The sequence below is a fragment of the Urocitellus parryii genome, chromosome 14, assembly GCF_045843805.1.
Source record: "Urocitellus parryii isolate mUroPar1 chromosome 14, mUroPar1.hap1, whole genome shotgun sequence".
Classification (NCBI taxonomy): Eukaryota; Metazoa; Chordata; class Mammalia; order Rodentia; family Sciuridae; genus Urocitellus; species Urocitellus parryii.
Genome location: NC_135544.1, coordinates 35,212,627 through 35,238,138, shown reverse-complemented (window position 1 = coordinate 35,238,138; position 25,512 = coordinate 35,212,627). Strand labels below are relative to the sequence as shown.

Sequence of the window (25,512 nt, the reverse complement as noted above, 5' to 3'; positions counted from 1 at the left end):
TATTGTAAGAATATGGAGTATCTATGAAAGCTGAAGATAATACAGATGGGTTGAGGGAGAACTAGAAGCAAAGACTGAAAGCTATTAGGACTCTCTTCATTTCTTGAGTCTGTTCCTCACTAAAATCTGTTGTAGACTTCCTCTCTGCAGACAGGTCTTCCTTGGCTTCTCTGGTACTCATTCCCACATGGAAACATTCCCACAGACAGCTCCCATCGTTGCTTTTCCAAAACTAAGAAGAAACTTATCTCTATGTGTCTAAAATCCATGAATCCAGCTTAAGACAGGAGCTCATTACTTAATTGTATCAAAGTCACAGGATCAGATGAAGGGCTAGAGACCAGTTCAGGTTTGGCCTAAAACCCATCCTTGGGCCAGACAACTGCAGTTGGTAGACAGAGTTACATTATGCAGAGTCTCCTGTGACCTTTGGATGGGATGAAGGAACAGCGATCTGGGAATATTTTTCTTAAGTACATTAATTAAATATATGAAATACTGAAAACCAAATGAAACTTAAAAATCTCATTGTTGTCGTGTGGACCTATGTACTGGTTTATAAAAACTAATATATCAGTTGTTAAAACAATGTAGATACTTACTATGTCTTGAAAATTTTCATGATACTGATATATTCTTAGTCTAAGATAAAAGGTAATTAACACAACACTAAACATAAAATTTGTTATCAGGGCTTCATTATTATAACATTTGGCTATTTAATAAAATAAAAATATAAGATAAAAATAGTTATTTTTATGCACATTTTTCCCTCAAATTGAACAGGTTTACAAGAAAAAGGCACATTTACTTTATTTACAGTTCTTATTGAGGCTTTTCGTGCATTTGAATTGGGTCTTAACCTTTGAAATTTTTGATGTGGATGTGGTTTCATTATGGAAAGTGATTTAGAATCCACTTTATGAGGCATGCAGCTGAAAAGATTTTAGATATGATGGCTTCTGGGCATGACAGTTGCACACCTTTCACTGGGGCTGAACCTCCATAAGCTAAATTATGGAGTACTTACAGGCACACATTTTTCCTGTCAAGAACTATGGGGCATGTAAAATGCATTTATGATTGATAGTAGGGCACACAGAGTTTAAAACCCACATTTTTAAAGTTAGACTGGTTAACCTTGTACAATACTATAACATGGTGCTTTGGAATTAGAAGCACAGAGCAGTAACATTTGCTGCCAAAAGAACCATATTTATTAACTCAACAAAGCTACAAGAAGATGGATTTGAAAGGCAGAACACAGTATTTCATCTTGAGAATCATTTTTGATCTTCATCATCAGAGGCCTCACAAAACCACTTCTTTTTTTTTCTTATGTTACTGGACATGCTAATCAATCCTATAAAATCTGAAAGGTTATGAATTTTTCATCACTGCATTGTAACTTTAAAGTTAACCGTAAATATTTATAAATCCCTTCTTCCCAATACATGTAAAGGTAAAAGAAAATGAAAAGAATTGAAGACAATAGCATTTTCACTTGTGTTCTCTCTCTCTCTCTCTCTCTCTCTCTCTCTCTCTCTCTCTCTCCTTTCTGTTGCTCTTTCTCTTTTCTTTATATACAAGATTTTGCAAGAAATTGTTTCATTGCTGAGCGCAAAGCAATGGGAAAGAAAAATATCTTAAACTGTAAATCTTATTTTGCAGTAGGTAAACATTTCCAATCCACTGTGGGTAGAAATAGGGAATTTGAATGTTAGTGGCTTTGTAGAATTTATAAACACAAACTATTGGCATTTTAAATTTAGCTTTATCTTAAGCCTTTGAATCAGAAAACACCAAGAGATGCTAGACTGTTCTATGAATAAAAGATATTTCATCTGATAAGAAGGACAGGGGTATGTTTTCTTGGGCTTATTGTTGGGACCTTGTTATTCTCTAGGAACTTATGTGTAGGTTGAAACACTGTCACATCTTCTAGCTTTATAAGGATACAAAGCTATAAGGAAAAAATATATAATATTAGTGACAATATTTTGCCCTTTAAAAGTGCCCATGATGACTAACATTTATTTTATTTTATTCCAAAAAACATGAAAGGGAAAGTTTGATGCATGATATATTTCTATTTAAAAATGGGTTTGACTTTGTTTCAGGATTCACTTTGGAATGAAAGGCTCCATCATGATTAATCCACTTGAGTGTAAAAGAAAAAATGGTGTTTCTCCTGTTTTTGAAGTGCAACTCACCAAAGATTTGATTTGTTTCTTTGACTCATCTGTAGAACTCAGGTAAAAAATAAAATAAAAATACTTACCTGCAAAACTATGGAGCTTAGATTTGCGGTTTACTTTGGGACATCACCTGTGTTTTTAAATAGTTTATATTTGATGAAACCTCATGATAAAGGAGGCTTCAAATAGAATAATTTGTTAGGGTCTTCATTGTTCACCCAAATAACCTTTGTGCCATGATTATCATAAAGTGTTTATATCAAAGCTCATTTTTAAATGACACTGTAAAATTATAAGCCAGTCTTAACAATTAATGTGTTTTTTATTCCTTTCTATAGGAACTCAATGGAAAGCCAACAGAAAATAAGAATGATGGCAGAATTAGACATATGTTCACCTAAATTTAGTTTCTCAAGAGCAGAAAGTGAAGTTAAAAAACAGACAGGTCGGATGCTATGTGATGTGTTACTGGATCAAAGAGTGTTGCCCGGGGTAGGCAACATCATCAAAAATGAAGCACTCTTTGACAGTGGTCTCCATCCAGCTGTTAAAGTAAATTTTAAGTATTTTTAAAATTGTTTTTTTTTTTTAAATACTATTAAGGGACCCATGTGGAACACTTACACTTGGGTTGCAGTAGCACATTCTCCTCATACTTCAAGTGTCCTTCAAGTCTTGGGTCATGTCGAGTTCTCTTTGTAACCAAATCTGACCACCTCCTTAAAACTGCAGCAAGCATCCCCTTCTCCTGCTTCACTGTCTCAATCTTCCTTAACTTGCTTTGCTTTTTAATTTTTCTTCACCATGTATTTCTCTTAAACACAATATATTTACTTATTACATTTATTATTCAACAAATCTGCCTTGTACTAACCAGAATGTAATCTCTGATTAGGACAAGTCTGCTTTGTTCAGGGATGTATCCATGCATCTAGGACACAGTTGTTGACATTTGATGGGCTTAAAGTGAATTTTGTAGGATATGTGAATCATTTAAGCTCACAACTTTCTTTTTCTATCTGGCATATTCAACACATACTCTACACATACTTATGTATTCATATTTATATGTGTTGGTTAAGATAGAAAATGTAGTTTCAGTACAATGATAAGAATGGAATTCAGATGACAGGGACTAAGCAATGAGTGATCAGTGAGCAAGTGGAAACAAAATACAGAGTTCTTGTTCCTTCCAGTAGCTTAGATTAACATGAAGAGAAAAATATTAGACTGCTAGAAGGGAATACCAGGATAGGGATGGATCTAGTTTTTGTTTTTCTGTATCTGAAGAGATTTGAACCTATTTCTAAATTGGGATAAAAAAGAACTGGCAGAGAGAAATGCTAAAACTATAGAAAAGAGGATGCTGGTCAATACTAGAGCAAGGTTGTGAAAGTTCAGAGAGATTGGAACTCAAACCTCTCACTTAGAAGTCAGAGAGATTGGAATGCATGTGTTTCAGTTTCCAGAGAAGAATTCTGCATTAGAACTTTATCCAGTTCTGTTACTACTTAAATTATTTGTAACTCTATTAATTAAATCATTTCTATCAACTGTTATTTTTACATAATAATTAATTCTGTTAACTAAACTATTTTATGTAAGTCCAAAGTCACCTTTTTGTTTTATGCAGATACATTCTAGATGGTTTGGTAAAATCCAAATCAGTAGGAATAGTTTTAAAAGAAACCAGGTAGTGATAATTTTAGATTAAGTTCTGTTTTTTGACACTAGGCACAAATTAGTTCAATGTGGCAATAATGAAAAAAATTTTAAGCAGAAGGAGCTGTTTTAAATCACACAGATCTCAATGGAAAATGTTAAGAACAAAGGGTATTGTGATGAACTGAGAATTTGCTTTTTATCTTACATCCAGCCAGGCATTCACTTAGTAATAAGTCCATTACCCATAATTCCTGTGGGTTTAAAACTTACTGGCATTTCTGAAGTTTAGTTATTCAGAGTATAGACATAATTATTGAAATAGTACAGGTAAGCATACAAAGGGTTGTCTTAATATGTTTTTAGATATGGTAAGGAGTAAATATTCTTAAAATGTATAAATTTTAAATTTAAAAAATGAGGAACATTTATAATACTTTTGGAAGATTATGTTGATTAGACAATTTTCATTTTTATAATCACTGATAATTTTTTTGTGTGTGTGTGTGTGTGCATATGTATGTATTCAGGCACATACAACAAGAGTAAGGTATCAGAATTTCTTTTGGATTTACTATTGAAAGCACATGTACCAAATGAAAATTAATTCTGCATTGGTAACACTGAGATTAATGCCACTTTATCACACAAAAAACATTCTCCAGTAAGGTCTATCTGAGTTATTCCATGTGTCAACGAGTACTTTGATATTAATGCATGTAAATATATTCATATCTTTTTAAAACCTATTATGACTTTGATGGTCACCTACTCCTATGCCTAGTTTTCCTTCCTCCTTTCTTTCTTTCTTCCTTTTAAATTTTTAGTTTTTTAAAACCAGGAAGGCTTTGCAAGTAGCTGAGAGAAAATGTTGGGACTTTGAAGATGTCTGATAAGAACATTCAATAAATACTTGAATTTAGAATTAAAACACATGGTACCACTATCAAGTAAAAATAAAGCTACAGTTTAGTGAATGACACTAAAAAGATATAATAAACAGAGTTCTAGAAGATATGCATATATTTTAAATCTATTTACAGTTCTTTCAAAGAACTATAAGTGTTTTTTTCCCAATAGTGAATAAATTATGAAATTACACTCAATGATTTTTTCATTTTAAGGTTTGTCAGTTAACAGATCAACAGACCCGTCACCTTGTGAAGATGACTCGCAACTTCAGCATTTTCTTTTACAGGGTAAGAGTTGAAACTTTCAGCTATGTAAAATGTCAATGGTTTCCCGTTTTGATTGCATCAGAAATGCTAAGGTTATATATAGCCACCTAGTGGTAAGAGTATAGAGATACAAAAAGAGAGAGAGACATTTTATGAGCCTAATTAATATTTTAAAATACTAGGTCAGAGGTCATTCTAAGTTTGTCTAACCATGATTATATTGAATTCTTCTAAGTTGGGAGCAGCTATGTTAGCTGTTAGTCTATGCATTGTGCATAGACTCTTTTGGATATGTGAAACAGAACATATAAAAAGATAGACTACTTTGTAGATGCTGATTCATAATGGCAGGGAGGGCATGGGAAAACTGGAGGAACTGTGATTGGGCAAAGGGGGGTAGGCATGGGGGCCAGAAAGATGGCAGAATGAAATGGACATGATTATCCTAGGTACATGTGTGATTGTACATATAGTGTGATGCTACATTGTGTACAATCAGAGAAATGAAAAGTTGTGCTGCAATGGTGTACCATGAATCAAAATGCATTATGCTGACATATATATATATATATATATATATATATATATATATATATATATATTTAGAATAAATTAATTAATTAAGAAAAAGACTACTTTGGGTAAATAAATCTTAAGTGTAGTTTCTTTATATGTAAAATAATATTTCTCTGTCTCCCACAAAAACTATTCCAGGAATGAAATAAGTACTTGCTAACATGTAAATTTTAAAAGTTAAATATATGTATACATAAAATTCAATAAAGGCATTTTATCTTTTAAACAACGTGTTTCAAATAAATCTGTTTTTCTGCCAGTCTTTTCTATACTCAAATTCTTGTATTTACTATATTTAGAAAAGAAAGTATTGTAGCATTCTTCATTAATTAACTTAAAGTGTCAATGAACATTTTGCTTTACATATTTGCCTTGAGTAACTAGGGCTATTTTAAACCAGCCCATTTTCTGCCCATATTAAATTTAGTATTTTCAGTACCTTGTTTAAATTAATATATATTGTTTGTGCAATTTTCAGCTCATATGGTGAACCTTATTTCTGGGCTTTTAAATTTTCACACAACTGATGAAAATTATTTTAATTGTATGTGAAGAGCATAAAACCTTCACAGAAAATAGCAAAATATCTTTTGAAATTGTATTTATTCTGAAATGGAACATATTATCTGCTAGGATGGTATTTGATTTTTATTTTCCAATGAGTCTCTAAGGTAAAAAGGAAAAAAAAAAATACTCTTGTTAAATTTTTTCCCCTAGAAATAAGGTTTTTGGCTATTGTAACTAAGTGAGCAGCTTCAGTGTTCCAAAAGTAATCATATTTAAAACTAATCCAGTCTTTTTCTTCTAACCACATAATTATATTCAATTAAAAAAATCATAAAAATCATAAAAACATTTTAATATATAAAACTTTTATGTCCCATTTAGATAAGAGGATAAAGATATGCAAAGAACAATTTTGAATACTAATAAGTTAAAATGATTGAATTATGTCACACAAATCTTATTTAACAAACATTACTGAAGCTTGTCAATACATTTTCCTTAGAAAAAAGAAAGGACCATATGGAACTATGTTCAAATATATGTAAATTTTTAACAGACTGTTTTCAGAGATGACTTAAAGAATTTATCTTTGACTCCTTAGCAACACTGTTTAAACATATATTTATTTTTCTTTTAACTTTTATTTATTTATTTATTTTTGTTAGTGCTGTAAAACAGGATCTGGTGTCTCTAAACACTGCAAGGTTTACAGGCGTCCTAATTGTGGTCATTGCCACTGCAAAATAACTGTATGTCGCTTCGGGGAGAATAACAGAATGACATATTTCTGTCCTCAATGTCAAAAAGAAAATCCTCAACATGTTGACATATGGTAAGAAACCTCATTTAAAGGGATACTGTTTGCTTCAGTTGTTTAACTAAAAGGTTAATAATCATAAAACATAACTAAGTATATATCAGGCTATTCTTAAGAGTACATAATTCAAAAGTATTTGAACCTTTGGAAGAAAACAGTAAATAATGTCATCAGAGAACAAGAAGGAACCAAATCTGATTATGGATCACTTCTCAATTCAGGAAGAAATCCTCTAACTCAGGTGATAATATCCCACCCTTGAGTGCAATCTAATTTGTAAAGTGAATATCCCAGTCAATAATTGGGAAAAAATGCAACTATCTTCAGAAGTCTTTGCTTTATTTAGAAATATGTCATAAAACTTAAGCAGGATCTTATTTCAGAATTTGTCTTCTTAATTAAACAACAATTATACTCAGCAAAAAACAAAATCATTACACTTATTAAACATGTGTAATGATTTTATTCTTTGCTGAGTATAATTATGCATTCAAGAACTGGGGTAGTAAGCACAGGATGGGTTTGAAGACCCTTTATAAGATGAAAAGGACTATGGCTCAGAGGTATAGTGTTCGCCTAGCACGTGCGAGGGCCTCAGCACCACATAAAAATAAATAAAATAAAGATATTGTGTCCAACTACAACTAAAAAATAAATATTAAAAAAAAAGATGAAAATGACTAAAGCTTCTGACCTAACTGGTGGCCCACAGTAATATTTTAGGTCTCCTGGAATCTCCTAGTATCAGTTCAGAGTCATTATCTAGTAATCCCAACAAAATCTGATTATCTCCTTTTTGCCAACACACACTCACCTTAGTAGAAGATAGTAGATGAGTGTGCCTTGGCAATGCCAAAAGAAAGATTAACAGCTACTGTGTGTGGGATTATGAACCAAAAGTACCAGTACATGAAATGCTATGAGTTCAGGGATTTTAGAGGTTTATACATACAGAAAGGTTGGAAGATCTCATAAAGTCAATTTGAATTTTACTTTTAAAAAATGGAATTTTGGTTAAGTAAATGAGAAAGTACACATTATTTAATTTAAAAAAGCAGCATGGGGGGCTGGGGATGTGGCTCAAGCAGTAGCACGCTCGCCTGGCATGCCTGCGGCCCGGGTTCGATCCTCAGCACCAAATACAAAACAAAGATGTTGTGTCCGCCGATAACTAAAAAATAAATATTAAAAAATTCCCTCTCTCTCTCTCTCTCTCTCTCTCTCTCTCTCTCTCTCTCTCTCTCTCAAAAAAAAAAAAAAAAAAAGCAGCATGGGGGCTGGGGATGTAGCTCAGTTGGTAGAGCACTTGCCTAGCATGCACAGGGCCCTGGGTTCAATCCCAACGACCACTCCCAAAAAAGGGCAGCATGGCCACCAAACTTGAATCATTAATAAGCAGGCATGCTGGAGAATGAAAAAATATCAGCCAAGGCTTTGAAGGCTCCATTGAAGGCTAGTGTTACAGGTTGGATGAAATCAAATAATAGGGATCATTAGTAGTTCTGGGAATGGTTAATGGGATTAAGTAATTTTGAGTGTAGCATGTAGTTAACATGGAAAACGAAAAGATAGGAAATGCATATGAAGAAGACAATGCAGAGTAAAGGATGAGAGATGGTTACCAGGCATCTGATGTTAGGAAGATCAAAACACTGGAAAAGCACCTTATATAAACTTTAAAAAGTCAACAAATTAGTGACATATTTGATATGAAGAATAATGCAGGTAATATCAGAACCAAATAATAGACATTTGTGCTTTATGGGTCTGAGAAAGTTGGGATATAGTGATAAAGATACAGCAAGTGTTGGGTATGTGAAGTAACAGAGTATCTAGGAAGATTGTCTTATGGGCCCATAGAAGTGTTAGAGTTCATGGCTGGAGGGTTATTACCACACTCTTGTTAGGGGAAACATTAAAACTTTTTCAGTTCACTGAGAACAAATGAAGATGTTCTCTATTGAGTAGGAGGAAAACTAAACAAAGGGAACAAAATGATATGACTGCAGATTGAAAGAGAAGCATGGCATTCTTTGGCTGTGCAGAAGCTGGGGAGGAGAGAGAGGGCATCGGGTATGTAGAGAGCTCTGCGCCACAGCATGGAGACATGGAGATCCTGGCTTCTTTCTTCATAAATATACCTGAAGCTTCTTTCTTTCTCTCTCTCTCTCTCTCTCTCTCTCTCTCTCTCTCTCTCTCTCTCTCTCTCTCCTCGTTTTATTTTCTGCATTACCCCTTCTATTGTTCTCAACTGCTTCTAAGTCACTCTATATCCCCTTCCTCTCAGCTTTTTCACCTGATTTTACCATCTGAGACATCTGAAATAGTTAAATAATTAATTATATTTGTTGTACAGGTTTATGGTTTTTTTTATTTTTTATGAGCAAGAAACTATTTTTCATAATATGGGTATACATTTGGCTACACGTATTCAACACAGTGTCTGGCAAACAGAGACCTCCTTTATATATTTGACTAGGTGATTAATGTTCTATATTTATTTTTCATGAATTGATAGCTTTTCAGATTTAAAAAATTTCTTATTCTTCCAAATCATCAAATATTATTTATCATCTAAATAAGGTAATTAATTGTCATTAACTGGCAGCCTTTTTTTTTAAGATGAATATTAAATACTTTCAATTTTAACCAAATTTTTTTATTTTATTTTAAAGTCACTTTAGGTTATCTTGAAGTCTGGAAGGCCCAATAGCAGTGACCTAAATATTCCTTCAATTGCTAAAAGTTTTACTTAACTCCATCATAAATTCTGCCCAAATTTTCAGTTTTTATTAATCATACCACATTTTAAATGCCTGCATCATTTATTATTGAGTCTTAATTGCATGCTAGTTGTCATAATTTATGTATGTAAGTATTGTTTCTTTCAGAGAAGATAAGAATTTTTTTATAATCTTTAAAAAATTTTCTTATAATTTTTAAAATGTATTATTTAATTTATTATGGTTCACTATATACCAGCTACAGGAATACAATGTAAAATTGAATAGTCTCCACCTTGCTCAAGATCTGAAGTGAAAAGTAAATGATTAAATAGATAAATAAAACCTGTGGATGGGTATGGATACACTAATGACAGTGGAGGAATAGAGCAGAAAACACAAAAATCTACCTGGGAAGGACGAGGAAATCTTTCTGAGAGGTAAAATTAGAGCTTCCTGTTGAAGGAAGTAGGAATTCATCAAAGATGAGGAAGGAAAAGGATTTCCTGGGAGAGAAAGGGCAGAGGGAAAACACTGAATTTGGAGAGCTATGCATAGGTGGAGAGGATATTTTGTTCCTTTAAAAAGACATATTTAGGTCTTAAAAACCATCTAGTTTGGAAATGTGTTGATTGTTGGTTGCCAGTTAATGAGAATTTAGTGTTGTTTGCAAGCCAAATCTTTTTTTTTTTTAAGTTTTTTATTTTCTTTTTAGATAGAATGTATTTTGACATATTATACATACATGAAATACAACTTCCCATTCTTGTGATTGTATGTATTGTAGGGTTACACTGGTGGTATATTCATGTATGAACATAGGATTCAAGCCAAATCTTAACACAGGCCTGCCTGCAGAGATATTTGAAGGGATGGAGCAAAGAGAGGGCACAAAAGAAATGAAACAACCTGTGATGGCTTAGTCTTGATAGAGTAAGCTTGCTTTGGGAAGAAAGTTTAACAGCATAGTTGTCATCTTTAGAACATAGTTGAAAAGGGTCATGTGACCAAATGAATAGTGGGGTAATTCAGAGAATAAATCAAAAGCTGTAAGAGCCAGAGCCTCAGGGACAGGAAACCACGAAGGTGACTTTACCTAGGCTCTACATATATATAAGAAGTAAAAACAGGACATGCTGCTTCCGGCTTAAGCTTCTTAACTTCAACCTTAGGATAATAAGGTGTTTGTGTTTGTGATTTTTTGTGTTTTTTTCCCCTGATTTTAGCAGAAGAAATATATTCTGGAGAGCTCCCAGGAAGTGTTGGTGTTATAAGAGTAAAAATGTAGAGTAGAAGGAATGAAGTAGCATATGATTCAGTTGAAACAGAAGTTGAGTAGCAAGTTCTTTTTATACAAACCTTTAAATATACAAACCTTTTGTATATTTATACAAACCTTTTGTACAAACCTTTATACCAACCTTTTGCATAACTTTCTTTTAGTTTTATTAGCATTTATATTGGCATTTTTTAAAAATCTATTTTGTTTGGACAAAGAAAAATCAGTTGCTACCCATGCTAGTATCTTCTCTCCCTTGAGGAATGCAAAGATCCTCCACTTGTACTTTATGTCCCTCCCATTTCCCACTTGGGGGTAATCTGAGGTAACAGTGAACCTGTTAATATTTGCAAAGCACAAAGAAGAGGCAAAAAGGTCCAATAGAAATCCTTGTGAATAACTCTTTGTGATTACCTTAATTATCTTGGTGATCAAAAGAAAAAAAGGATCTCATGAAAGAGATAGAAGAATAAATGCTATAGCAACAAAGTGGTGAAGTGCTTGAGAGAGTTATTCAACTGAGTTAGAGAGGATGGTACCCTCTATAATCCATTTGATTTGATAGCTGGAAAATTAAGATGATCTTGAAAAAAGCTCTTTCTGTGGAATATATAGTTTACTATATTCCAAGGGGAGATCATTCTAAGAAAATCCTGTCCACATGTGTGTATAATATGAGGCAATGATAAGTAGTGATCACTGGTCTCAAGAAATACCAAACACAATAGAGAACAGATAATAAAAAGGAAAGTTCATTCTAGATGGGATAAGCAGATTAAGTCCCTGAGGAAGAGATTGTTGAAAAGATCTAATGACTTGTAAAGATAGGGGGATAGGAGAAAAGTTTTTAAAGAAGGTAGCCTAGAAATCAAGAACCTCTGACTTAAGGGAGAGAAAGAAGGCAAGGATGATTCACCAAAGCAGAAGGAACGAGACACAGACCAGATATCATGCATAGCCTGCTTGGGCATGGAAATAAGTTTCCATTTCATTTTGAGTATAACATGAAGTCTTTGGAATGTTTTGAACAGGCATGAACTCATTTAGATTTTAGAGTATCCCTAACTTGAAAAGTATTGACTGAGTGAGCTCAGAAACCTGCTGAAAGACTTCAAGCAGAGGGGCCATATGAACTGACTTGTGTTCTTTGGGAATCACTCAAGCTGCTCTGAAAAAGTGACTGCAGGGTTATTGGAATGAAGCAGCAGCATCAGGAGCTTTCAATAACAGTGCAGGTGGTAAATGGTGACTGGTAAAAAGTGGTTGTATTTAAGATATTTTTGGAATTTGAGGAAGGCTTAAAACTTATACAGTTTAGGGGGACTACTCTATGAAAAATAAAAAAAAAATATGAATAGAGTTAGGTCCAGGACTAAGGATGTAGCTCAGTAGTAGAGCATTTGCATAGCATACCTGAGGCCCAGATTTATTCTTCCCCAGCACAGACATCACAGGGGGAAAAAAAAAAAAAAAAAGGTTAGGTTCTCATGTGAATATTTAGAATACGAAGTCATAACAGATTACAATATTTAAGTACCAGAAACTTCAGAAAAATAAGAGCATTATTCCTTCACTGCCTGACTCAGCATGTAATTGCCCTCTTCCATGTTTGAGCTACAGACTCCTTGATTGCTCTGTCACATGACCACCAATCATATTGAATTTTTATTATCAGTGAATTAGAAAACTTTCTTTTATCCCACAGTTAGCTAATGAAAGTAATGTGTCTCTAATGTTTCTTGTAATATTTTCCTCAAGCGCTCTTTCTTTTCTGCAAGGATACTTCGAATCTGTGGTTCCCAAACTTTAGGGCGCATCAGAATCTCTGAGTCCTTGTCAAAATACAGATTGCTGGACCATCCCCACAGTTTCTGATTCAGTAGGTCTGAACTGGAGAGCGGCCCAAAAATCTGCATGTCCCACTTGCCATGTGGTGCTATCGCTGCTGGCCTGAGGACCTTACTTTAAGAACTTCAGCCCTTTTTTCCTCCCTCTTGCCTCGGATTTCCTTCTCTACCCTGCTGTTTGGGGGCTAAGGGTAGGGCACTGGAGTGGTATGTGGGTTGAGGGACCTTGCAGACTGGGTAAAGATGGCTCATGAGCAAGGAGTGAAGCAGCATTTTTTTTGTTCAGATCCTGGTACTCAAGGATAAAGACAGAATCTACCTGCTCCTTGACATGACCAGGGCACATTGTTCCTGGATGATGAACAGATGTGAGGTGACACTGGCAGCACATAAGCCTCACCTGGAATCCCCAGGATTACCACCACTGGTAGCATCTTGGACGCCAGCATGCAGTTAGAGTTACTGGTTCCATTCTCCCTGTTCCCTACTTTTGATCGGTAGAAAACAACCCACTAAGCCATGAAAGGATAAGCTTCATTACCTTTATGGTAAATTTGACTCTGCAGCCAACTGTAGGATTTGCTGATGGGTTGAATGTGGAATATAAAATAAATAAATATTAAGGATGACGTCTAGGTTTGGGGCCTGATTGATTAGGGCATGCTCATGCCATTTACTGGGAGTTACCGATTGGAAGATCCATGAATTTTATTTGTACTAGTTTTTTTGTGACTGTTATGCCAGATTACCACAAATTTAGTGAATTAAAGCAACAGAAATTGATTTGCTCATGCTCTACATGCCAGAAGCTTAACAGCAGCATCATTGGGACAATGATAAGGTGTGTGTAGGGATGTGCTCCTTCTAAAGACTCAAGAGGAGAATCAACCTGTTGGTGGCTGCCCAAGGTCCTTGACTATAGTTGCACCACAACGTTTTCTGCCTATTTTTACATTTCTCCTATGTAAATCAAATCATATCCCTCTGCCTCTCATAAGGATATTTATGAATAGGTTAAGGAATCGTCCAGATAATTTCCCTAAGTCAAGATCCTTCATTGCATCTGCAAAGGATCTTTTTCTTTAAAAAATAACAGTTTATAGTTTCCTGGGATATAACCTCATACAATTAAGAGGCCATTATTCATCCTACTACCACATGTGAGTTTGAGATTCCTGATACATTCCAAAGTGGAGATTGGGATGAATTTAATAGTGGGTGATTAAGAAATGGGGCAGTATAGGAAAGAATACTTCCGTAAGAAAAGGTGAAAATAATGAAAAGTTGAAAGCATACTGAAAGTCTGAAGGGCATTAAAATTGTGTTTACTTAATTATGAACAAATGCAACATACTGTCTTTCAGTGTAAATTAGTAGAGGGCAGGGATAAGGTGAGGTAAGCAAACTCTGTAGAAGGTCTGGTGTTCCATAGGAATAAGAAATACTGAGTGCATTAAAAGTCAAAGTAAGTAAAGATAAAAGAATCATAATGAGATGTATCTTTCAGATTTTCTCATGCTATTTATTATTTTACCAGACAAGCTTGAATTTAAAAACTTGGTATAATTATATGTAAGGAGGAAAATGCTACAGAAGTCAAGGTCACCTTGGAAAGTCAAAGAACTCATGTTCTGAAATGTAAGATACATAGACTTTACCTGGAAGAGAGTTTTCAATATTAATGCTTGGAATAATGAGACAAATCCCTGATTCTGCTGTGGTTGCTTAACCACATGATGTGTTCTATAGACCTACACCTGTGAATTTGAGAGTGGAACTGTATCAGAGCTGTAGAAAGGCATTTTATATAACAACATATATTGTTATATTAATAGTCAATGAAGAATTCCATTTAGAAAATCATGATTTACATTTGTGGTTAAAAAAATCAGGGTTGGTTTTATTACTTCTGTACTATTCTAATAATAATTAAGTTGAAAATATAAAGTGGTTTTATATGAAGAAAAATAACACAAAGTTAAATATCTCTTTTCATTATTATAGATCAACTAACCCATATCTTAGCAGATACCAAAAATAAATTCTAGAGTTTCTAGAATTTTCTTTTTAGGGTACATGAGGTAATGTAAAATTTCTCACTAAATGTTTAGTGCTCTAATTTCTGCATGATATTTCTTTTTCTGATTTACTTGAATAACATTTTAGTTTTGCCTTGAAAAGTATTACTTAAAATATTTGTGAAATACTTCCTACTGGTTCAAAAAATAGCTCTTTGGCTCTAAATAAAAACTTTTATTTCTGACTTAAATGGCTAATCAGCATGGTTCAAGGAGTAGTTATGACATCTAGCTCTCAGTTATGAATTCTAAGCAATGAAAGAATTGGGTATTCATACTTTTGTAATTGATTCTAAAATACCCAGAATGTATAAGAATAAGGCAATGATAATGTTAGTAATTAATTTTTAAAATTTTTATAGCAAACTGCCAACTAGAAATACTGTAGTCAGTTGGACATCTAGCAGAAGGGATCATCTTATTGACTTGGTGGCTCAGAAGTCCGAAGAGCAATGGACATGTTCAGTCTGTACGCTAATAAATAAGCCCTCTGCTAAGGCATGTGATGCTTGCTTGACCTCAAGGCCTATTGGTAAGACCGAATTTTGACTTCTAATTCATTGCATTTCCAAAAGGGTCATTTATACAAAGTTAGGTACATATCTCACTTCATCTTGATATTCCATCACTAAGTCAAATGCTTTCTTTCTCAAAGGTTTAAAGGAATTGCCATCCTCTGCATGTAAACCATACCAATATTCTGTTGAATATTTTTTATAGGGAGGGAAAACATGCTTGTGCTAAAACAGTATGTGCCTTTGTATCTCAAAAAACTGAGATGATCACATCTGTTCTCTACTGTTTCTAATGAATTATTCAATAAAGCTTTGTTTTATGCAGATTTCAGCAACTTTCGAGTTTGTTATTCAGTCCAAGTGTTTCATAAATTGAAAGGGAGGATTTCTGTAAGAATATCTTTGCAGGTGGAATAGAAAAATGCTGAATTTTTTCTCTTCTTTATCCTTCCTACCCTTGTTATTAAAATCTTTACCCAGACAATTGTACTGATTTCATTGAAATCCTTCAAAATAACTCTTTATAGCTCACAATTTCATGCGTTCAGAGAATGTAAAACCTCAGAGGAAACCTGTGATTAAGAACCATCTCATTGATGCAGCTTCTATTGTGTTCTCAAAGTGTTATTTCTTTCTTTCAATTAGAGATGAGAAAGTTCATTCTTGACTTAAAGACCTCTACATTGTGTTAGCTGTCATATTGTGTTTTGTTCCCTGGGCCTGCAAGGCGGGCATCACCCCTTGCACAGCTTTGCTAATAGCTGAAGGGACTGCGCCTCCTATTTCCATCCCTCCTTCTTCAGTATCATTCAGCAGAGCACCCTCAGAAATCCAGTCTTAGATCTCCACATTATTTCAACATTCTCAAATGCCTTTACATATCTCACTGTTTTTGTGTTAATTTTTTCTGAGTATGAAAGACATATATCCTTAGCTACAATTTAGAATATAGTACAAATTCCAGAATCCCAGGATATTTTGTTGAAATGTTTTATTTGATAAATATTAAGTCTGTGTGATTCATGTTTACTTATTCTAAATAAGCCTTTTACTTGGCCTTGTCATTCACAGAAACATTACTGGTAGTCCATACTACAGAGTCTTCTGTTAACCTAAAGCTTTATGAGACATCTTCTCTTAATTACTACTGCTTTAATGCTTCATCTAATATTAACAAAACTGAGAGCTGTATAACCTTTAAATGATTAAATATAAAACACTGCAAACAAAAATCTTTGTTAACTCCATATCTGGGTCCCTATAGGTTGTTAATATTTTGCATTTTAGATAAAACTTCACTTCCTAACCAGAAAACGATTATAACTTGCCCAACCTAACTTTGCCTTATTAGTTCTAATATAAGTTCACTGCAATAAAGTGAATGAAATTTTCTAATCAAATGAAAAAAAGATGTTTCAAATAGTCAATATATTATATTTTTAGGAATACTGCAGAATTACTTATCTCTTCTTTCAGATTCAGTGCTCAAGAATGAAGAAAATACCATTGTCTTTAGCAACTTGATTAAGTATCCTTGTAATAGTTTTGGAAATGCACATACAGAAGTAAAGATCAACAGGAAAACTGTATTTGGAACTACAACTCTTGTCTTAACTGATTTTAGCAATAAATCCAGTACTTTGGAAAGAAAAAGAAGCCAAAACCAGGTACTAGACGGGGAATTTCAAAACTCTCTTCCTACAAACGTTTGTCTTAGTGATACACAGCACCCCTCAAAGGAGAGAACAAACTATATAACTCAACTATCTAACAAAGTAAACATATCACCTTTGGTCTGCTATCAGTCTGAATTATTTAGTCCAGCACATAAAAAATTGAAAACAACCCACCACTCGGAACCAGATCTCAAAAGTTGCAACCCTGGATTTTCTAACAGGTATGATGCTTCTAACCTTTGTCTTTAAGATATTTGAATTCAGCTTTGTTTAAGGTATTTTTGAGATCTTTAAGGTATTTGTACTGCATTAAGTTTTTAGAAGGCAGAAAAATCATCCATTGCTAAGAAAGTTGAATTGATTTTGGTAATATAAGTCAAACACTGAAAAACCACTGTAGTAATTTGCCTGCTTTCACTTCTCTCATTTATAATGCTAGAGAAGGAAAGGAAATAAACAGATTTCCAACACCTATAAAAAGGTTTTTTTTTTTACCATAACCATGTGCATGCTTAATACAGAATATTCAGAAAATATCATAAGTATAAAGAAAAATGCTTAAATTGCCCATAATAATACCAGTTACCAATAACCCCTTTAACATCTTTTTATATAGAATACTTCTCAACTGACAGTGAGTTACATCCTGCTATCCCCAGCATAAGTTGAAAATGTCTTAAGTCAAAAATGCAGTTAATATACCTGCTAAACATCAATCATAGCCTAGCAGCATAAGGACACTGAGTATTGGTTGTTTCCCCTCGCGGTTGTATAGCTGACTGGGAGCCGTGGCTCATTGCTGATGTCCAGCGTCAAAAGAAATTGTCTTGCTACATAGCACCAGCCCAGAAAAAGATCAAAATTCCAAATTTGAAGTATAGCTCCTCCTGAGAGCCCACTGCTTTCACACCATGGAAAAGTTGAAAAATTCTAAGTGCAACCATCATAAGTTGAAGACCATCTAAATTTCCCTACAGTGAAAAAGTAGTACTGGAAAAGACACTTTTGTAAAAGTTTAGTAAGTGGCCTCTATTTTAGAAACAGAAATCTGAGATACTAAAGAGTGATGTTTCTGTTAAAGAACATAGTTGTATCTCACTCATCTATGTGGGATGATATTCTCTATTTCATCCAAAAAGTCCCAAAAAGTATTCATGCTGTTTTTATATCTGAAATGAAAATTGTAATTCCCTTTTATAAATACTACCTGATTAAATGTGTTTTATGAGACTACCAGCTCCATTTCCAGAAAACTTCAATTGCTGTTAACCAAGATGCAGAAACATGAATCAATAGTGTCATCTCTTTTCTCAATAGTGGCAGCTTCTTAATATTGGGACAATCTTCTGTTGGCCCTCCTTCCCCCATCTCATTTCCTCCCTTTATCTGGGATTCCTAATCACCATGATATGAATTTATACCTCCATCAGAAAGAGATATTTGCCCACAATTTTGTTTTCCAAACTGCTTCTTTTTCATCAGGTACCATATATCCAGCATTTTGTGAATGCAGGATATTCTTCGCATGCAATGGGAGACAGAATTACTTTGGGGTGAATCTAAAGTAAATCTGGGTGGAATTCTGATTGCTAGCTTTTCCTAAGATTGTGCTTTGCTAGTAGGAAGATTACCTCCACAGGGCAGTGGATAAGTGGTTCTCCTAGACCAAAGTCTGGGAATTCTTAAAGCTTATTTCATAATATTTCTGAGACAGCTTTTGCTCAATACATGCATTCAGATCAAGTTTCCTATCACAACTTTAAATTTATAGCACTTAATCCCAATGATTTATTCTTGACTTTTTTTTCAAAATACTTTCATTCATAATCTCTTATGATAACTGATTTAACTTCTGTCCATGATACTTACATTTGAATTAAGCTATAGTGGGCAAATTTTTAACTTGCTGGGTAAATACAATATCTTTTCACTTTAACCTTTATTAGTGCCTCAATGATGGAAATTGTGGAGGAATTAGTTAAGAATATCTGAATTGAGAAGCTATTCTGAAGGAGAAAATCATTTTGTACAGCTTTTCTGTTCTGTGACTTAAGTGAAAAGAAGTAGAAGTGATCATTTTAAAATATTGTGTCATTCGTTGTACCCAGATGAAATATCTTGGCTTATTTTTATTTCCTTAGTGCTTTAAAAAAATCTTAAACAATTTAGCTAATGAATCATGGATTTAAAAAAAAACATTAATATAACCTTAAATTTAAATGATATCTTCATAAGCCATTAGTAATAGAATTACATGATTAATCACAGTACACAGTATTACTTAGAAATGCTGCAGCCATGTGAATCTATTGAATATAGGAACACCAGGACTGAGACTCCACAATCAATCAAGATCAACTAGCAGAATAAATGTCAAGTGATGAAATAAATACACCCAGCAGCCCTTCTGCACCCAGCTACTTTACAAGGAATAAATTGCAAATTACTGTCATTTATTTCATTTTTCTCCTTGTCTGGCAACTACAGTGTTCATCTTGTGGACAAGACACCTAGCAGAAGCTCACAACATAATACTATTAAAGCAGGTGGTCCACTCAGAATTTATACCAAGTTAAATTTTTTGTTAATAATTACAGGGCAATTAATTTGGCTTTTGTTCTCTTAATTACTAGTCTCATCACCGCCCTATGCATGCCATGTTGATGAGGCATATTTTTGGATCGGTCTTTAAATGTACTTGAATGTTATCCAGCTCCTGGATTATAAATTAGATAATTGACCAATTTTTAAGCAGTTAAGAATAACTACTATAAACAGTTCTAAATCTTTGATGCAATTATTGTAAATAGAGAGCAAAATACAGTGATATATTCCCAAAGTCACCATGTGTTCTAGGTTGGAATTTTTCCTGAACTGATGCAAAGGATGATTTAGAAGAGTGAAATGACATTGTCAAAATTATTAGCATTTTCTCACTGCCATCAGTGGTGTGGAAGGTCTATCTCTAATCACCGGTGCTAGCACTAACACCTCGTTCTAGATTCCAGGTCATCCTTTGAAGTTTTCTCTCCCTAAGGATTGCAGAATCACAGACAACTCAGGATAAGTCATTTACTTATTTTCTGTTTGTTTTAATCCTTGAAATAATCTCAGATGACAACATCTACATTCAATTGCACTGATTAATTGTAAATTTTTCAAATAGCATCTTTATTTATATATAATTTTATATATAAATAAAGTTTATATATAAATAAAGATGCTATTTGAAAAAGATCTCCAGGTTAAAGCAAGTAGATTAGAAAATGTTGAATAAATTGTTGTTAAAGATGTCTGCCTTTAAAATTATATATAAAACTAAGGATTTTTTAAAAATCAACATAAATTTAAATGAATTTTATATTCAGCAAATGAATTTTAAAAGAATTGAGTAGTTGCAACAGAGAACACAAGACCCACCAGCCTAAAATGTTTTACCAGAAAAGGTTTGCCACTCCTGATATATTATGCCATTTAGACATCTATATTCAAAATGATAGACTTAATCATCAAAATCAACTATTCTCTATGTTAAACTTACCTATGAAAATGCTTAGCTACATTTTAGAAAGTTTTAAAATAATGCTTGAAGCAAAGAGGAACCAAGATGTCCTCAATTAAGCAGAATATTTAATTATCCTAGATAATGTTTTCTATCATAAAATTAAGATTAACTGTGCATATTTAGAGCCCATGTGATTGTGATTGCAGGTGGCATCCAGGATGTTGGTTACATTAACTCCATGCTTGAAACTTAATGTGCATATGAATCACCTGGGAAACTTGTTAACATGTAGATTCTGATTCCTTAGGGTTCTGGAATAGGGGCAGTTAATTCTGGTAAATCTAAGGAGCTCCAGGTGAGGCTGATGTTTCTGGGCAGTGAAACACACTCTGAGTATCAAGGCTAGGATAGCATATGACTAGTTTTTCCTTCAACTTGATACCAAGGAGGAAACAAAATGGAAGACAGAAATGAACCAGAGGTAAGACTTTGAGGCCCCTCTTTCCCCCTCAATCCTACCCTCCACTTTTGCCCCTCTCCTCAGAGAAGCTTTAAGAGTAAACAATGTCAGCCTTTCCTTGGGTGTGTGGAACCCTGGAGATCTCCAGGTTAAAGCAAGTAGATTAGAAAATGTTGAATTAATTGTTGTTAAAGATGTCTGCCTTTAAAATTATATATAAAACTATGTTTTACATGTGTATATTTTAATAAGCATCATTTCACTCATTGCTAGTAATCTTAATTGTTTTTCTTTTTAAATTTAAAGAAAAACACTATGAAATCATTTTGATTTTTAAATCTCTCGACTTTTCTTACACTGTCTAGATATTCACCCTCTCTTTGTGTTAAAATTTTAATGTCACCTCTTTTGGAGGCATTTTGTCAAATGGAAGGTTATGGAAAAGAAAAGCTCATTACTTCTCAGCTTTGTTTTTGTTGTTGTTGTTGTTTGTTTGTTTCTTTCTTTCCATACTGGGCATTGAACTCAGCTGTGCTCTTTCTAATTTGATATTATATATAAGCCACCACCCCTACCCTGGAAAATATGCCAGCAAAGTAGTGACTGGTTAAATATCTGTAATGGTTTCCTTAGTATTACCCATAGTTACTTTCAGTTTACAAATGACTGCCATAGGAACACCTTCAAAAACTGCTCTCAGAACGTTTAAGTCCATCCCAGCAAACATTTTTAAAGCAATATATTTAAGCATCAGTTTTAAAAGTAGGTTTAAACAAATTTTATCCCAAATACAATATCATATTCTCTGAACATTTCAATTAGGATGCCTTGAGGCACTATTATAAAATCAGGTATCTGAAAAATGCAGTTTAGGAAGCAGGTAAAAAAGAAAACTGATTTTTTATTTTTTTTAAATAATTTAAGAATGATATTTGTTTTTCTTTAGAAATTTCCTTCCAAATAAGAAAGGATGTACTGTTTAACCTTAAAAAGTTAAAAACTTTTAGTTTTGTTGGATTATTTGTTTTGTTTTGGGTGCTGGAATGAACCTAGGGCTTTGCACATGCTAAGCATCGACACTACTTCTGAGCTATACCCCGAACTCCTGGTTTTTATCAATGTGAACACTTTTTCTTTTCAACTGGCTTATTAAAAGTCTATTATAAAGGCATGACGTAAAATATGCAAAACATAGAAAATTAAAAATAGTGAAGCTCTTTTTCAGAGAGAAAATTCTGCTTATACAGCTAGAGTACAAGGTCAACTCCTCAGCTTTGTTCAGCGAATACAGGAATGACCTCCAAATACTCTTGATTCTAATTGTGGGGGAGATAAAGCTTCCCTACTAGCTTCACAAAATACACATTTCTGCTCTTCTAGGCAGCCTGTTTCTTGCTAGAATATGATTGCAACTATTATAGTAGCCTTGATCAAAGAAAAGCATAGAAAATTGTCTTTAAAGTGGACAATAGAAAGAGTGTCTCTTTGGCCTTGTCAGAGCCATTGATGAGAGTTTCTACCAATGAGAAAATAATTAGAGAAGATTGTGACTCTGCTTGCTTTATGGGGCAAGGGCCAGCTAGACCTGAGAATATTTTAGAGGAAATAAAACTGTCCACACTGAATACTGGGTAAAAGAAAACTGAATATCAGAAAGAGAACTTAAAATTTAATGTAATGGATACACAACAATTCAGCTGTCTTTATTCTTCAGAAATTTAATTTCTGTGCTTTAGATACATAGGTAGCTTGAGAAGTGAATTAGAATTACCTTGGAAAACAATTTAAAAGGCAGTTTGTGCAATTACCTAAAGTTCATGGTGACCTACTTTTTGATAGAACTCTGCTTATAGGAAAAAATGATAACAGGTACAAGTAGAATGGTGTGAATGATCCCCCTACCACTTTTGCTGTAATTATTTCATGACCTGTGATTACAGTGAACTCCAAACAAATACGACAGCTGGTCCTTGTACCTTAAATAATGGCGGCCCTCGATGCAGTAAACACAACCTCCGCTGTGTTCTGCGAGTTGTGAGGAAGGATGGTGCAAACAAGGGAAGACAGTTTTATGCTTGTCCTCTGCCTGGAAAAACACAATGTGGATTTTTTGAAGTAGGTGTAAGATTTATCAAGCTTACTATGTGTGTCATTGAATTTTGGTTATTAAAATGTAACAAACAGCAATGCTCTTTCAGTTTTACCTTTATATTTTAGCCATATTAGTATTCAGTCTAAAACCTGAATGTTGAATAATTTAAAATTCAAAGAGGTTCAGAAAATAATAATAATAGACAAATAATAGCTATTAGACTATCAGAGTATATCATATTTGTAATCACTAGCATAAAAATTTTGTCCTTGGTTCACAAAGATGGAAACGTATTGACTAACAAGTACTGGTATACTCATGTGGTTAATAATCCAAAATAAGAATTTGCTCTTTCTAACATCAGTGTTCTATCAAACTTTTGGATTCATTGGACAGAGGTACATGAGGAAAACAATGTATATGCCATGAATTTACAATAACCTTAGTGAACACCACTACATAAGTTTTTGACCAAGGGGGAAAAAAAGAAAAAGATGATAGCACTAAAATAATTTTGTTGTATTCCTTATGACTTTCCAGTCTATGATTGTGTCCTTGAAAATGAATCTGAATAGGAGACACTAATCTGGATTTCCTTCAGTCAAAGTCTCACTTTCTGCATTTCTCTCATTATGAGACTCACAGGCATAGTGTGAATCTAAAACTTAAAGGCACACACTTTTCCAAGTTACACTTCATCTGATATATAACTGAAAAATGAAAATACTGACCTATTTCAGTGCTGGAGCAAAAATTTTCTAGTTGGCTTATTAAAAGATAAAATATCTGTCTTCAATATCTTTCCTTCTTAAGAATTTCCTAGGAAAATTTGATAGTGATTTTACACCTCTGAACAGGATGTAACTCTATCCTCCTAAATCCATAAATTTTCTCCTCAAGAAGCTTTTAATAGATATAATGGAAAAAATAATAATAATATTAGCAGTAATATAACATTCCTTCATATCCCTCTTGAGGCCCAAATAAGAATAATACAATGGAACCTGCCTAATTTGGGTATGTTCCTATTGCAGTCTTTCTTTTCCTAAGAGACTCAGGAAGTTTAGCATTAGTGTTATGACAAATATTGGATCTTGTGATTTTTAACTTCAACTATAAGAGGGAACTCTAGTGATTACTTTATTACAAGATTCTGATAGTTTTAAATTATTCTAATAAAGGGAAAGAGTTTCTATATCTTCAGATATTTAGCAACAACTGTAAGCTCATAATTAAGACAATTTTCTGTGTGATTCAAACACGTGTAAAAGAGATGCTTCTTATAGGATAGAAACTTTATTTAAGGGCAACAAGTAATGGTTTATGTCTGTTTTACAATCAAATTAATAGCAATAGGAGTGAAGCCAATATGACACCAATCAAATGAGCCTCCACCTGGTCTGTACATCACAGTAACTTGCTCATAAAGTTTACACTCCTGTGTTTTTGTTGTTGTTGTTTCTCTAGTGGGCAGATTTGTCCTTCCCATTCTGCAACCATGGCAGGCGCTCCATCATGAGAACAGTGCTGAAGATTGGACCAAATAATGGAAAGAATTTTTTTGTGTGTCCTTTTGAGAAAGAAAAACAGTGCAATTTTTTCCAGTGGGCAGAAAATGGTCCAGGAATAAAAATTATTCCAGGATGCTAATATTTTCTCTTTCTGTAGAATATCTGACACTTAATCCTTTGAAACTTTTTTCTTTATTCTGATTTCTTTTTTTATATTGTCATAAAAAATGCACTTATATACTTTGATATATCATACATAGATGGGATATAATTTCTCATTTTTCTGAGTATACATATTATAGAATCACATTGGTCATATAGTCACATACATACATACGGTAATAATGTCTGTTTCATTCTACTATCTTTCTTATCCCCACATCCCCTGCCTTCCCCTTCTTTCACTTCCCTCTACCTAATCTAAGGTAAAGCTATTTTTTTTTGCATTATAATTCTTAGTATACATATATACCACAATTTTTGTATTTCTGTTTGTATATAAAGTATGTTGACACCCAATTCAAGTCTTCATACATATACTTTGTATAATGATGTCCATCACATTCCATCATCCTTGCTAATCCCCTGCCTACTCCCTTTCCCTCCCATCCCTCTTCTCTATCTAGAATTTATCTATTCCTTCCATGCTCTCCATCCCAATCCCACTATGAGTCAACCTCCCTATATCAGAGAAAACATTCGATATTTGTGGGTTTTGGGGATTGGCTGGCTTCACTTAGCATTATCTTCTCCAACACCATCCATTTACCTGCAAATGCCATGGTTTTGTTCCTTTTTAATGCTGAGTAAAATTCCATTGTGTATATATGCCACAATTTTTATCCATTTAATCACTGAAGGACATCTAGTACATACAATCAATCAATA

At 33.7% G+C, this 25,512-nt stretch overlaps 1 protein-coding gene across 1 annotated transcript in view; it reads left to right on the top strand.

The window, feature by feature from the left end:
- Neil3 (nei like DNA glycosylase 3) overlaps positions 1 to 24,763 on the top strand; it is a 43,607-nt gene extending 18,844 nt beyond the window's left edge. The window contains exons 3-10 of the mRNA XM_026415224.2: positions 2,121 to 2,255; positions 2,537 to 2,750; positions 4,985 to 5,059; positions 6,787 to 6,953; positions 15,228 to 15,397; positions 16,857 to 17,277; positions 22,962 to 23,136; positions 24,581 to 24,763. Coding sequence (XP_026271009.2) covers positions 2,121 to 2,255; positions 2,537 to 2,750; positions 4,985 to 5,059; positions 6,787 to 6,953; positions 15,228 to 15,397; positions 16,857 to 17,277; positions 22,962 to 23,136; positions 24,581 to 24,763 — 1,540 coding nt within the window. The remainder of the gene's footprint in view (positions 1 to 2,120; positions 2,256 to 2,536; positions 2,751 to 4,984; positions 5,060 to 6,786; positions 6,954 to 15,227; positions 15,398 to 16,856; positions 17,278 to 22,961; positions 23,137 to 24,580) is intronic.
- The last annotated feature ends 749 nt before the right edge of the window (positions 24,764 to 25,512 follow it).